At 42.1% G+C, this 16119-nt stretch overlaps 1 protein-coding gene across 4 annotated transcripts in view; it reads left to right on the plus strand.

Annotated features, from left to right (window-relative positions):
* Positions 1-16119, plus strand: part of adamtsl7 (ADAMTS-like 7) — a 409793-nt gene that overhangs the window by 93584 nt on the left and 300090 nt on the right. For all 4 annotated transcript variants that reach the window (XM_048542933.2, XM_048542954.2, XM_048542947.2 and 1 more), the window contains one exon: positions 7101-7237. In XM_048542933.2, the coding sequence (XP_048398890.2) occupies positions 7101-7237 (137 nt within the window). The remainder of the gene's footprint in view (positions 1-7100; positions 7238-16119) is intronic.

Here is a 16119-nt window from a genome sequence, read left to right on the forward strand (position 1 = left end):
TTTGAATGAAATGATAAATTGAGAACCTATCTGCCCCATCAGTGGATGCAAAATTTCCCTTGGTATTATTACAAAGAAGAGCCAGGCCATTATTCCTAGTATCCTGGCCAATATTTATCTAGCAACCAACATAACAAAATTGAATGACCTGATCATTATCATGTAGCCATTTTGTAGGAAGCCCATTTTGTGTAAATTGGCATTAAATTGCACTATTTCATTGCCAGAATTTAGAATTGTACTATGTTGTCAATGCTTGCTTGGTTAAAATAGGGTGATCACTTAGAGCTATAGAAACATGGAGGAGCTGCTAGAAGCTAGAATGAGCACAAGTCCAATTTTTTTGTGATTTCAGACATACTTTGAAGCTCTTGTAAATAAACCTGCTGTACACTTAGAAACTAGTTTCATCTCTGCATTCCTCTGAGATACATAAAATATGAAATAGATTGTTACATTTCCTACAAAATAATAATGAGTATACTTCAAAGTACTTTGATGGCTGAGAAGTGCTTTAAAACATCCAGCGATCATGAAAGGCACTATCTAAATGCAAGTCTTTTGTTCCTCCTTAACCTTGCAGTTTTTGTTTTGATCTTTACCAGGACCAAACTTTTCAAGCTCACTGTTTTTAAAAATGTGTAAGATGTCCTGCTTGAATATTCCAGTGCACTACTAATTCACCTACTTTCTCCTCTCTCTGAACTTGAAGTCATCTGAAATTTAGCTACTGGTGTCACTCTCATTCACTTGCAACCACCTATCCATAAAACCAATGAGCTCACATAGACCTTGCCACCGATTCTTGGATGAGTCTACCAACCACAGGCAAGTCATGTACCTATCAGTTCTGCCATCCATCCATAAAGCCACCATCAGTGGACCTTGATAATTAATGTTGAACATTGCCATTTTATAATGGGCCTGAATGTGTTCACATGGGTCAGAATCAGGAAACCAATTACTTGGCCAGGGAAACTCGCATCCATGTTTCTGAACCATGGAACGAGCTACCCATTTATAAATCCACTATCCTTTGTAAATTAGTTCTGTACAGTAACATTCGTTACCTGTTTTCACAGGGAGATGGCAGTGTGACTGATGAACAGTGCGACTAATATGGAAAGCCACTGTGAGGTTTAATGTTTCTCTGTAAAATGCAGTTGTTCCTGTCATTGCTTAATATTGGGCTGTTATTTTGTAGTTGAAATATGTCTCCTCTTGCTTTTAGCTGTTTAAGGTCACATAGTGTCTTTGTTTGAAAGTTCACTGCACATCTGTTCATCGCATTAGGTGAACTGTGGAAACATGGGACATTTTTGCTTTCAGGAAACTTGCCCTGTTGAAAAGCCATTCATCACAAGTTAGACAGAATATTTTAGAAAATGGTTAGTGAATTGTTTAACAAATGCTGTATTGACAGATATATTTATTTGAAAACCTGTTAAAAATACATTAAATAGAACAGAGAGGCTGGGCTTTTGTGACCATTGTAAGATTATGAAGAAAGTGCAAACAGCTGCCACTCTGTTTATTGTCGAGCCGTGGCTGTCACTGCTAATTGTACATTTAACTGAATATTCTAACCTGATACTTTGCATTCCATTTACTTGAACAAATTTTTTTAGGAATCAGTGATTTACTTTGTTCTGTCTCTCTGAGGCCTTTCCAGTGAAAGCTCTGTAGTTTCTTGCTTCATACAGGACAGAGATCCTGGGTCAGGCTGAAACTCCTAATTACATTTCTTTTTAAATGCCTCGTATTGTCCTCTGGAATTCTTCCAGCTCTTTCATGAAGATAACCGCTTCTATTGTACACAACTTACCTTTGTGTCACCGTGGTGAATTATTGACTGTCTGGAAGCTAACATGTTCCCAGTTACGTCTGGTATGTAGAGGGCACTAACAAACCATTCCACGCATTTCTTTTCAGCATCGTTCCTATTAATATTGTACACATATGGTTATGATCAGAATTCTCCCCTGGTGTGGGTACTGATATTGAATCTTTATGAAGACCTATTATTCTGGTTGTTAATTTGTCTGTAAGTGGATGCCATGTAAATAGCATGTCTCAGTCAGGTTTGCTTGCTCCTAGGCCATAAGCAATGTCGAGAGCATTTTCATTTCTCCCTTTTTTCCTCTGGAATCGACGCCTCTCATAATGCTAACTCGCTGTGACTAGCCATTCCCATTTCATGCAGAGAGCTGTGCTGAAAAGCAGAATGGAAGAACATCAGAATTGCATTTTTCATGACCACTGGACTTCTCAAAGCACGTTACAGCCAGTGAAGTATTCTGAAGTGTAATCACTGCTTTTGTGTAGGAAATGATGATCTGATTGTAAGCTTAATTGAGTATTAATTGTTGACCAGGGCGTTTAAGATTGAGTATGGGAGTTGGGATGTCATGTGATGGCTGTACAGGACATTGCTTACGCCACTTTTATAATACTATGTTCAGCTTCCCAATCAGATCTGGAGTCAAGCAGGGCAGACCTCTCTTCCCTGCCTTGTTTGTGTTCTGTGGAGTCTCTTGCTGACTTCATCAGGAAGGATGCAAGCCTGAAAGGGGTGACTAGTCCAGGCAGCAGGAGTCTGCAAGTCAAAGCCTCCCTATACATGGATGACATCGCTGTTTGGATCCGCCATCGGTGCTCAGACTCGTGAGCATCTGCGACCAGTTCAAACTGATCCTTTCTCCCCTTCACTGTCAGGATAGATGACCTGAAGGTGCTAGAAATATGTTCGGAGGGACCAGGGCAAGTGCAAAATCTTGAGTGGAGCATATTGCCAAGGTAAGGCAGAAACTGGGCTTTTGGGAGCACTGTTCCCTCTCCATTGTGGGTAATCAGGAGTGAGATGCTCTGTCTGCCATGATACATGGCACAGGCCTGACCTATTCCCCGAACCTGCGCCTATGCAGCCACCCAAGCCTACTTGCACTTCATCTGGAGATCTAAAACGGGCCATGTCCACAGGGACACCATGTACAAACCTCTGGGTAAGGTTGGGAAGAACATTCCAGATGTCACCCTCATCCTGGTTGCCACCTTTGTGTGTGGCTGCACCAAGCTGTGCGTAGACCCTTGGTTGGAAAACACCAAACATCACTGTACTGAGGTTCTATCTGTCCCCGGCGTTGCAAAGGATGGACCTTGCTTGGTTGCCATGGAACCCTCCAAGTAATTGGACCCATTCCGTATCACCTCTCCTTTGTGAGAAATTTACGAAGAAAAGTGCCTTTTACCACAAATCCATCAGGAAGTTGTCAGCACGCAGCATCATCAAGTGCTGCAGGAAAAGGAGGTGTTGAATCCTGTCACATGGTTCGCTGAGCAGACTGCCAGTCATTTGGCCGAATGCCTCATTGCCAGAACTTTCCAACAGGCACCAAGGCATTGCTTGGCTGGTGGTGAGAGAAGCACGATCTGTAGGATCCTTCATGTACACCTGGACTCTCAACGCCTCCACACACTGCCCTCGAAGCAGCTGTAGGGTGGTGAGAGACTGTCACATATCTCCTGCTGGAATATGCCTTTGCAAAGGAGCTCTGGAGGGAGATGCAGTGGATTTTGTTGGAATTTGTCCTCAGCAGTTCTGTGACACACAACTCTCTGCCAAGTGGGCTAATCCCTGGGTCGCACATCAAGATAAGCATCAAGTGTCTCTGGAGGTCCATCAACTCGGTGAAAGACCTATTCTTTCATCTGCCCAAAACATGTTGGCCTTCCAGAGCAAGCAGCTAACCTGGACTGAATGTTGCAGACTGGCACATTCCAAAGTCCAGAACTACATACTGAGGGACGCACTAGAGTTGGGGGCAGCTGCTGCCAAGGGGCAGTGGGGAAAGACTGCTCTCTAAGGTCTTTCTGCTGAAATACACTGGAGGGCCATTCAGTTATCGGGCCCTCCTGATGCCCCAAATGCATGTAAATGTAGTCTTGTGTAAGTAAGAAAGTCTTGTGTTTTTGTTTGTTCTCAATATACAATGATTGTATAGAACTGAACTGCTCTCGTGACTGCGTATGCGTATCCAGATTTTTTTATGAATAAAGCATATTTTTGAAATAAAAAGGTAGATAATGCAATCTGTCCTGAAAAGATACACTGCTGCTTTTACCAGGCTTTAAGGTGCCCACCGCAAATTGTATGATGTAGGTGCGCTGCTCAACTTCCAATGCATTCATGAGGGCAGCTGGTCAGTTAGATGGAATTGAAAGCCCAGAGGTTAAGTTGCCCAAGCCAAACCCTGGCTACGTTGCAATGGCTTGGATCATCTTCCTGTCCACTGCTCACCCGATTTGTGGTGGAAACTGAGGTGGTAAAATTGCACAGATCAAAAAAACTCCTTTAATGGTGTTGCCTACGTGGAAATAAGCAGGAAGAACAGTGATATGATTACTCTTTCGTAACTGGAAAATTCTCAGCTTATTTCACAGGAGCAAAGTTTTCATTTCAGCTCTGCATATGTTGGAGAGCTGCAAAAAAAGAATTCGTTGAAACCCTAGGTTAAAGCATAGATGATATGGAGTTGGGGACTGAGTGTGGTGTGTCAAACTTGGCAGATGACGCTAAGGTGAGTGGTAGAGCAAAGTGTGCATAAGACACTGAAAGTCTGCAGAGGGATATAGATAGTCTAAGTGAGTGGGCAAGGGTCTGGCAGATGGAGTACAATGTTGATAAGTGTGAGGTCATCCATTTTGGTAGGAATAACATGCAAAATGGGCTATGTTTTAAATGGTAAAAAATTGCAGCATGCTGCTGTGCAGAGGGACTTGGGTGTCCTTGTGCAAGAATCACTAAAAATAGGATTGCAGGTGCAGCAGGTAATCGAAAAGGCAAATGGAATTTTGTCTGCAATTACTAGATGGATGGAATTTTAAAACAGGGAGGGTTTGCTGCAGCTGTATTAGGTCGTGTTGAGGCCACGCCTGGAGTACTGTGTGCAGTTTTGGTCTCCTTACTTGAGAAGGGATATACTAGCACTGGAGGGGGTGCAGAGGAGATTTACTCGGTTGATTCCAGAGTTGAGAGGGTTGGATTATGAGGAGAGATTGAGTAGACTGGGATTATACTCATTGGAATTCAGAAGAATGGAGGGGAGATCTTATAGAAACACATAAGATTATGAAGGGAATAGACAGGGTGGAGGCAGGGAGGTTGTTTCCACTAGCAGGTAAAACTAGGGCTAGAGGCCGTCACCTCAAAATAAAGGAAAACAGATGTAGGACTGAGGTTAGAAGGAACTTCTTCATCCAAAGGGTTGTGAATCTGTGGAATTCTCTGCCTAGTGAAGCGGTTGAAGCTACCTCATGGAATGTTTTTAAAGCAAGGCTAGATAAATTTTTGAACAGTAAAGGAATTAAGGGTTATAGTGAGCGGGTGGGTAAGTGGAGCTGAGTCTCAAAAAGATCAGCCATGATTTTATTGAATAGCGGGGCAGGCTCGAGGGGCCGGATGGCCTACTCCTGTTCCTAGTTCTTATGTTCTTATGTTTTTATATTCTAAACTTATTGCTATCGTAGCATACAAGTTAGTGATATTGCCTGCTTATTGTAATTCAGTTCATATCCCACTTCATGATTTTAAAATTGGCCAATGGCTCTGATGAAATACACTCCACTAACTGGTGCCAGGACGCACCACTGGACCCAGTATGTACCCAGTTTCATCTATTACTGAGTGCCCATTCAGACAGGATTCACATTTCTTGTTTTCACATCAGCGAAAGAGCTGGTATTAATCGAGGCTGGAGAACGGGCAAGCATCGGATTGAGGTTAGCCCATAGTTTTAATGACCCAGATTTTACTGCGGTAATGTAAACAAAGCTGTCAGCATTTGCTATCATTATTCCACAAAGACTAATAACAATTTAAGAGCTCAGAAATGCGTAAACTAACATGGAAATCTAGAAGTTGCAGTCAGCGAGTGTACACTGCTCTATAGAATGCCCGGCCAAGATTCCCACAAAGTGCAATGTCTCTTGGAATCATGGCTTGATGACAACTTTCTCTTTTGCACTATTAATCACCCGGTAAAATACCCCTGAAGTAATTTGCATATTGTTGAATGTGGTGTGACTGGACATTTAATGACATGCTGAGTTCATAATTACTGTTGAACGCTCCCACTGACCCAGAGAAGGTAATTTAACACTTATGGCATGTCAAACTTCTCCACAATGATAAACACAGAAGCTCATCTAAACATTACTTTATAGCTTGCCTTTAATTTGCTTTTGAATCTTAGTACTGGTAACATTTACCTCACCACCTTAAAATGTATATTAAACGATCTTTTACCTTTTTTTGTTTGCTATGAATGGATATATTCATGTGATGGAGGTGCTTGCTGTCAAGTGGGTTGGTTTAGCTCAGTTGGCTGGATGGCTGATTTGTGAAGCAGAATGATGCCAACAGTGTGGGTTTGATACCTTCACCAGGTGAGGATACCATGATGGTTCCCCCTCTCAACTTTACCCCCTTGCTTGAGGTGTGATGATCCTCAGAATGAAACCTCCTGAGAGGCTAATGAGAGGGCACTGCAGTGACTTTTACTTGTTGCAACTGCTGATGCTCACCTCGACCTGTCTCCTTGGCTTCATGCCAGATTTAAAAACTATATCGGCTAGAGGGGACGACCACAGAACAGAAGTGTGTTCATTCTTTGAGGGGCCTTTTTTTGAGGTCAGTGCCAAGACCCACTGATTTGCTGCTGGCCTGGACAAGGCTCAGGATTTGGCTGCTTTAGCCTGCTCTGCCTTTCAGTTAGATCCTGAGTGACCTTTCACCTTAACGCCATTTTCCCGTGCTCTATCCATATTCGTTGAACATGATGTCACTCTGATGATAATGTCTTCCTGTGCTGCATTTGTTGTTTGGGATGAATATAAATTATATCCTAATGCAGTCTAAACCGTACAATATTTTGCATAGGGCCTCTGATTGATCCTGTTGTAAATACCCATGAGCTTTTGTTCGCTAGTTTTAGGACACACACATGTTGTGTAAAAACCAAAGCTTTTAGTAAAGGGACCAATTAAAATTTCCAAAACCAGCTACTGAAATCTCAATTGTTCTGTTTCTTCCTATTGTTCAGTATCAGACAACCAAAAATGTGAGCTGAATTGCAGAGCCATTGGTTACAAGTTCTACGTGCGCCATGCCACTCAAGTCATAGATGGAACACCGTGCGAATCTGGATCTTTGAATATTTGTGTCAACGGAGAGTGCAAGGTAAGCCTGCAACCCCTCTGCTCAAATTGAATGTTGTTACAACTTCTTGTAGTGTTTCATGGTTGCAAAGTACCTTGGTTGCTGTGCTGAGAAGGTAAAATCAGGAACTTTCTGTTGCCATGCTAGAAGTCATTTTGGTGCATGTAAATAGGGCTTTTCTGCTGCGCGTTAACACAGGCTCGAGATTTCCTAACCAACCTGGTCAGAGACTTCTGAAGCAGATGATACTTGAACCCAAGTCTCCTAAAAACAGGGTCAGCCTGGTGTAGTGTAACCAGGGTTCATCCAGTGAGTGTAACCAGGGTTTTTACTGCATTCTGTAGTAATCTGTGGCAGACAGGGAACAGCTCCCGCGCATTCCCCACTCTTATTATGTTGAATGCAATAACTTCCACTTCTTGATTTAAGATTCAAATGCATAGGACAAAGAGTGAGCCAGTACAAAATAGTTCTGAGCAGTGGATGTCTGTATCTTTTTCCCAGTCCATGTTTCTGACGGACCGTCTTTCCTCAGATTCATCCTTTCTCACAGGCTAAGCCCTGGCTAACCGGGAAACTCTTGGTGAAATTGGACATTTGGTTTGGTTGCTGGTCGGAGCTAAATTTCTCACCTGAGTTCCTCTGCCTCACATTCCTGTCAGTTGACCCCAGTACTCGCAAATATTACCCATGTTAATCAGATGGAGGAAGTATTTACTTTGAACCAGTGACTTTTTTTGCCATCTGCCATTGCTATGGGTCTGACCATTCGATTACATGTTTCAGTTTTCGACCTTGAATGGGGAAGCAAATAAGTACTACAAATTATGTGCAATTAAAAGATCAAGAAACTTATGTATTGTAATTTTGCAAATTAGTTTACATGTATAATGATTTTAATTGTGATACATTCTCTGCTGTGGACTACAAATTTCAATCCTTGCATTAGAGATGCATTCTTGCTCCAAATTTCATTGAATAATGAAAACCAAATCTGCCGTGGAAAATAGATGGCGATACCAATGAAATTTTTGGCGCCTGAATGTGTTTGCTTATGTTTGTAAAGTGAATAACAAAATTCAGAGTATATAAAGAGTTTGAAAGCACGGAGTACTGATGCAGTGTACCGTGTTAATGCCAGAAACCCCAGTAAGAATTGGGTTGCTGTGCAATATATGGTGCTGCCGGGCAACAGGCTAGTCATATCTCCTGCTCACCTGGACCGGAAACTTCCCATGCTGTGCGAATGTCAAATTAGTGTTTGCTGCCAACAAGGTGAGTGTCTGATTTTATTCACTGTTGACGTTTAGCTCTTTAAATCACTGAAATAAGCAGGTAGATCCAGATGTAACAAGGGGGTGTGGTTTTCTTTGACAGATATATTTTCTCATTGTCCAGAACTTGTAGTTTGAAACAGATGGCTAGTCGCTGTTTGCCGACGATAATGGTGAGTTTAAAAAGTAGAACAGAACGGATGAACTATTCAGTGCTGACTCTCTTTTTGGTTGTTCATGCCATTAGCACCTCAGGGTTGATCTTGCGTTGTGGAGCTCCTCAGAATAGAGGTGCCCGTTGGGAGTGGATCTCAAGAAATTGTGAGCTGCATTCCTTTGTTTTTCAAAAGTGTGCTCTCTCTGTGCACCTCTCCCCACTGTCAATGCCAGATTGTGGAAGCAGCCATGCTGTTCTTGAACCTTAAGCCATCACTCACGGGATGCTTTCTCCATAGCCCACTGGGCCTCCCAAGACCAATTATTGTAAAACAGAGATGGAATCTGAGAATCTCTTCAGACTGGTTAATTCTTCCCTGAATAAACCAAAACAACGATTTTAACATGGACATTGACACTGCAATCCTCTGGGACGCCTGCACCATCGGATATTGTGTAGTGTGTCAGACCTTTGCTCATCCTGCTTCTGTTATCTAGATATGTATTGCTTCGATGAGTCTTCTAGCTGTTCCACGCAAGTTAATATTTCCTGCATTTGTTAGTTTCAAGAAAATGCTTTCTTTCATGCTTTGAAAGGAGTGCTAGGAATAGAATATTTGAGCTGAAGTGAATTCCATGGAATTTCATCTGGGTTTTGTTTCTTTGGCTGTGATTGAGTTGCTGTAGTAATGAACTATATCATCCAGCTACAAAACTGGTTAGTTGCAGGCATAACTAGAGAGAGAGGGATTAAATCTGATGGTGATGGATACAAGTGGATACAAAATAGACAAGCAGTTGAAACAGGCAAACACTATAGGAAGGAAGGCAGGTTGGGGTAGTGGAAACACCACCATTGAAAGGACAGATGAAACTGCTGAAGACACAACTTTACCCCAGCGGAATCAATTGCTGTTTCCAAGTGGCTCCCAAATTCCTGAAGTAAACATTGAAGACGATTTTTGCATTTATATTTTAAATGCAGTTACGGCTTAGGTCTCCCCGTTTTGGAGCATCTAAGCCTGGCTAGATATCAATTCTGGGTGTAGTTTTCCCAGGGCCCTTTTCACAATAATCAAGTAACTGTGATAATATTTACCACCCAAAAAGTATTTTGAACAGAGGCAAAGGCTAAAGCGACATAGGTTTGAATTGGATAAATATTTGGAAAAGTCTTTCTGAAAGGTCAGTGTAAATTAGTACAGTGGAATAAAGGACAAAGCAAAAATCTACTTTGACAGTATTTGGCATAGATTAACATTTAGTTCACTACTTATTTTGGTATTTCTTGTCATTGATACAGTTTTGGCAGAACAGTCTTTAGTACTGTAAAATAATTGGTCTATTTTGACTCTGTGCAGTGTTTGACAGTACAGGTTTGGCTCTGTGTAATGTTGAGCACACCATACTTGACATTAGTCATTTTATAGTTTGAATGTTTAACTTGTGAATGCGAACTCGATTATATTTTTATAAACTATCAGAGAGCTGGACCTTATGTTTACTTTTTATTACAATGTAAATAGTCTCTTTCATTTTTACAGCTAGATATGATGCAAATCAATGCCTACACATGTCATAGTTTCATGCATATATCTACACTGCCTGCTACAGGGTAATAATTAGAGCAGCAAGTATGCACGTGCGCAGACACAATGGCAATCTAACGGACAGGACCCATGCACATACTTAGTGATGCTCCAATAATGTTTGTGTTGACAGCATCAAAAATAATACAAGTGGAGAACATAGCTGGTGTTCTTTACAGCCAGCCCTTTCATTTTGCTCATGTTTCTTGGCTTTTGTTAGTCAAGCACTTGGGTCCCACCACACTTGGGGCCCAACAAAACGCCAGCCTTCACAGGAAGGCAGCAGCCCTGCACTGGCTGTTGGTATCTTGCTTTATGCCCACCTGCTGCTTTGGAAAGCACACACTAGGCACCGAAAATATTTAGCCATGCTGTCGTTGTATCAAAATGCAATGCCAGCTCAATCAAGTACAGACATGCTTAGAGCCGAACAACCTACCGCTCTGTGGGGCTGGATGAACACAGCAGGCCAAGCAGCATCTTAGGAGTACAAAAGCTGATGTTTCGAAGGGTCTAGGCTTGAAACTTCAGCTTTTGTGCTCCTGAGATGCTGCTTGGCCTGCTGTGTTCATCCAGCTCCACACTTTGTTATCTTGGATTCTCCAGCATCTGCAGTTCCCATTATCTCTGAACCTACCGCTCTGTGATGGGACCACAATGCCTAATAGTTTCTGTGAAAATCAAGGATCCATTTTTGATCAGAGGAATGCACACTACTCCTGTTGTTGAGAATATCCCATCAGGTATCATATTCTGTCTCCAAGGCAACTTGTTTCAACAGGTTCAAATTGAACGTTTCTTTAGGGAATGTAAATAAATCACATCTGCAATAAAGTAAAGGGTCTTAGTTGTGGGTATCACACAAAAAGTCTTTGATGTTATACAGTGAATGTTAATCCCTTATATCACCAAGAATTGCTTAACTATCTAGAAATCTCTGAAGAGCTTGCAAGGTTCCTTGAGTCATAGAGTCGTACAGCATGGAAACAGACCCTTCGGTCCAACTAGTCCAGGTTGACCATGTTTCCAACTAAACAAGTTCCACCTGCTTGTATTTGGCCCATTTCCCTCTAAACCTTTCCCATTCATAAACTTACCCAAATATCTTTTAAACATTGTAACTGTATTGGCATCCACTACATCCTCTGGCAGTTCAGTCTACGTCCAAAATTTGCCCTTCATGTCCTTTTTAAATTTTCCTCCTCTCGCCTTAAAAATATGCCCCTGAGATTTGAAATCCTCCACTTTAGGGAAAGGACCTTTGCTGTTCGCCTTATCTGTGCCCCTCATGACCTTATAAACTTCTATAACGTCATGCCTCAATCTCCTACACTCCAGTGAATAAAGTCTAATTTGTGCTTCAGTTTTGATTAAATGATAATTTTCGTGATCCCACACTGTCATTTGAGTAACCACATCTGATGGGGGTGATGAGATAAAAGCGGGTCGTGCAAGATTGTAGACCATGCTCTCTGATTAATACTTCTTTTAAGGATAGCCTTTTGTTAGAATTATATGATCAGGGATTTATCCTTTAATCCTTCTGAATATGAAAACTAAAATTAACTCAATGTCATGGAAAGTTAAAGAACATTTAATAAATGAGTGATGTACAGAGCAATGATTCAAAAGATAAAGCTAAGCAGAAATTAAAAGTTGACTCTTTTTGAACAATGTGATTTATAATGCTGAACAATAGCTAAAGTAACTAGTACTATCTTAAAGATCTGGCTAAAATGTTCCAGTTATTTATTAATCAACAGGACATAGCAAATGCCTGGATAAGAAAGTATAAAGTTTAGATAAGGGAATTAAGCTCCAGTTAGATACACAAAAATGCCAAAATCAGAGAATCCCAACAGAAATATGTGTAAAGAATGCCTTTTGGCCCATCATAATTCACATACCTAGCAAATCTTCACTGTAACTTGCAGTTCTGTCTTATATATAATGTAGCATGATGGTTCAGTGGCTAGCACAGTGCAGGGATCTGGTTTTGATTCCACCCACAAGTGACTGTCTGTGTGGAGTTTGCATGTTCTCCTCGTGTCTACGTGGGTTTCCTCCAGGTGCTCTGGTTTCCTCCTACAGTCCAAAGATTTTAGGTGGATTGGCCATGCTAAATTGCTCAAAGTGTTCAGGGATGTGCAGGCTAGAATGGATAGGCCTTGGGAAATGTAGGGTTACAGGGATAGAGTGGAATGCTCTTTGAAAGGATGGTGCGGACTCAGTAGGTTGAATAGTCTGCTTTCACACTCTAGGGATCCTATGATGTATTGGTTTTAAAACAATTCTAGAAATTCCATTCTTCTGTCTGAAGAAACAGTTTCCTAGTAACAAATTCAAAGTTTATTTTCACTTGTCTCTGTCTGTCTCTACTTGTTTGGAATTCCTTTAATGTGGAAACAGGACATTCAGCCCATTGAGTCCACAATGCTTCTCCAAAGAGCATCCCACTCCCTTCCCTATCTCTGTAACCCTGCATTTCCCGTGGATAACCCACCTAGCCTGCACACTATGGGCAATTTTGTATGACCAATCCATCTAACCTGCATGTCTTTGGACTGTGGGAGGAAACTGGAGCACCCATAAGAAACCCACGCAGACACTCCACACAGAGTGGGAGAGTGGAATCGAACATGGGCGTCCTACATCTGATATTTAAAGTAATATTCCAGGTTTACTTCTTTGATTTCCTCACATAATTGTAACATCACCTTTTTAAGATTATATTTCAAGGCTGAAGAAAAGATTCTCCTCACAACTCAGACCCTTAATACCATGTATCTGTATTGCAGCTCTTCTGTGAACTTCTTCCAATGCACTAAATGTCTCCCATGCTTCCTAGTGACCAGAACAAAGTACAGTATTTAAAGAATGTCCTGACCAGAGGGCAGGACAATTTGCTCCCAGCCTCATCAGATGTGCATTGTACAGCTTTACACATGTTCCACAGATGTATTCTTATTTGTATGTGAAATATGGAATTCACTGACTAAGCCAGCATTTATTCCTATCTGTAATCTTCTTTGTGAAGATGATGGAGACCTCCCTACTTGAATCGCTGCAGTGCATGTGGTGGAGGTACACTACAGTACTGTGAGGAAGGGAGTTCCAGGATTCTAACCCAGCCCCAATGAAAGAACAGTGACATAGTTCCAGTCAGGAGGGTGAATGGCTTGGAGAGGAAATTGATGATGATGGTGTTCCCATGCATCTGCTATGCTACGTAATAGTTGTTATGGGTTTGAAAGGTACTCTTGAAGGAAATTGGGTGAGTTGCAGCAGTGTCTCTTTAGGTGGTGCACACTGAGGTCACTGCGCATTGCTGGCTACTGGAGTGAATGTTTAGTGTAGTGGATTGGATGCCAATCGAGCAGACTTGCCTGACTGTAAAAATTCTTGAGTGCAGTTTTCCAGACAATTGGGAAGTGCTGCATCGCGCTCCTGGCTTGTGCCTTCTAGATGGTGGACAGACTTTGAGGAGTTGGGAGGCGAATTATTCCCTGCAGGATTCCTAACTTCTGAGTTTCTCTTTCAGCTGCATTATTTTTGTAGAACGTAGAACATAGAACATTACAGCACAGTACAGGCCCTTCGGCCCTTGATGTTGTGCCGACCTGTCATACCGATCTCAAGCCCATCTAACCTACACTATTCCATGTACGTCCATATGCTTGTCCAATGACGACTTAAATGTACCTAAAGTTGGCGAATCTACTACCATTGCAAGCAAAGCGTTCCATTCCCTTACTACTCTCTGAGTAAAGAAACTACCTCTGACATCTGTCCTATATCTTTCACCCCTCAATTTAAAGCTATGCCCCCTCGTGCTCGCCGTCACCATCCTAGAAAAAAGGCTCTCCCTGTCCACCCTATCTAATCCTCTGATTATTTTATATGTCTCAATTAAGTCACCTCTGAACCTTCTTCTCTCTAATGAAAACAGCCTCAAGCCTTTCCTCGTAAGACCTTCCCTCCATACCAGGCAACATCCTAGTAAATCTCCTCTGCACCCTTTCCAAAGCTTCCACATCCTTCTTATAATGCGGTGACCAGAACTGTACACAATACTCCAAGTGCGGCCGCACCAGAGTTTTGTACAGCTGCAGCATAACCTCTTGGTTCTGGAACTTGATCCCTCTATTAATATAAGCTAAATCACTGTATGCCTTCTTAACAGCCCTGTGAACCTGGGTGGCAACTTTCAAGGATCTGTATACACGGACACCGAGATCTCTCTGCTCATCCACACTACCAAGAATCTTACCATTAGCCCAGTACTTTGCCTTCTGGTTACTCCTACCAAAGTGCATTACCTCACACTTGTCTGCATTAAACTCCATTTGCCACCTCTCAGCCCAGCTCTGCAGCTTATCTATGTCTCTCTGCAACCTACAGCATCCTTCACTATCCACAACTCCACCGACCTTAGTGTCGTATGGCTAGTCTAATTCAGTTTCTGGTCAATGGTAATTCCTAGAATGTTGCTAGTGAGTGATTTAATGAGTGTAATTCTATTGAATGTCAAGGGACAATAGCCTGATTCTCCCTTGTGGGAGATGTTCATTGCCTGCCTCACATGTTACTTGGATGTTGCCCAGGGCTTTCTACCTTTAGACATGAATTGCTTCAGTAACTGAAGATTCCCAAATCATGCTGAACATTGCACAATCAGTGAACATCCCATCTCTTACCTTACAATAGAGGAAAGGTCATTGATGAAGCAGTTAAAGATGGTTGGACCTAGGACACTAGCTAAAGGAACTTGTATAATTAGGTATTGAGAATAAGATTTCAGACCTCAACAAAGCACAACCATGAATTTCCTTGTGTGGAAATAACTCCAGCCAGTGGAGATTTTCCCCTGATTCTTATTGACTTCAGTTTAGTTTAAGACTACATGATGCCATCCTGTGTTCGATGTTGCCTTGATGTCAGAGGTAGTTCGCACCTCACCCGATAGAATTGAAAGTGAGCATCAGGTATAGCTTATAGGTGCGTAAGCGCCACTTGATAGCGCCACCGATGACACCTTCCAACACATTGCTCATGATCAAGAGTACATTGGGTCGGGTTACATTTGTCCAGTTTTCGTGGATAGGACAAGTCTGGCCAATTGCCAGATAGAGGCTGTTGTATGAACAGTTTGGTTTGGCACACAGCTATTTCTGGAGCACAGGTCTTCAGTACTATTGCTTGAATGTTGTCAGTGCCTACAGTCTTCACAATATCCAATGCCTTCAGCAGTTTCTTAATATCATATTTTTCAATCTTGTCTTATATTGATCTGTTGGGTTTCCCCACCGTTGAGAATGGGATATATCTGTAGAGCCTTCTGCTCATGGGACTTGTTTAATTGGCCACCCCTGTTGAATGTTACAGAATTTAAATCTGACTCATGGGCTATGGGATCTCTTAGCTCTCTTTATCAAATGCTGCTTCTGTTGTTTGGTATGCAAGTAGCCTTGTGTTGTAGCTTTACCAGGGTATACCCACTGCTGCTCTTGGCATGCCTCTCCATTCAACCAGGATTGTTCCCCTACATTAATAAGAGCACTTAAAAAAATTTGTGGCCAGGTCTTTGTGAATCCAGCCTTAATCCTGGGTGGGTGTTGCTCCTGTCACTAGGCATTTCTGATTCAATTCTTCACTTTTCCAATGAGAGCTCAGTGAATGGGAATAACCGAGCTTGGGTCTTACAGCTCCTGCCATGCTGTGTTTTCAGGGTGAGGACTGGAAAAACATTTATTTATTTCAACGGGCCTGCCCACTGCTTTACCTGTGATCTGTTCCCATACGCTGGCTGTCAATACATTATCCAATAGCTCGCCCATCCTGAAGTCTGTTGACAGCATTAAGACCCCCAATTTACTTCCATTGC

The sequence above is a fragment of the Stegostoma tigrinum genome, chromosome 1, assembly GCF_030684315.1.
Source record: "Stegostoma tigrinum isolate sSteTig4 chromosome 1, sSteTig4.hap1, whole genome shotgun sequence".
NCBI lineage: Eukaryota > Metazoa > Chordata > Chondrichthyes > Orectolobiformes > Stegostomatidae > Stegostoma > Stegostoma tigrinum.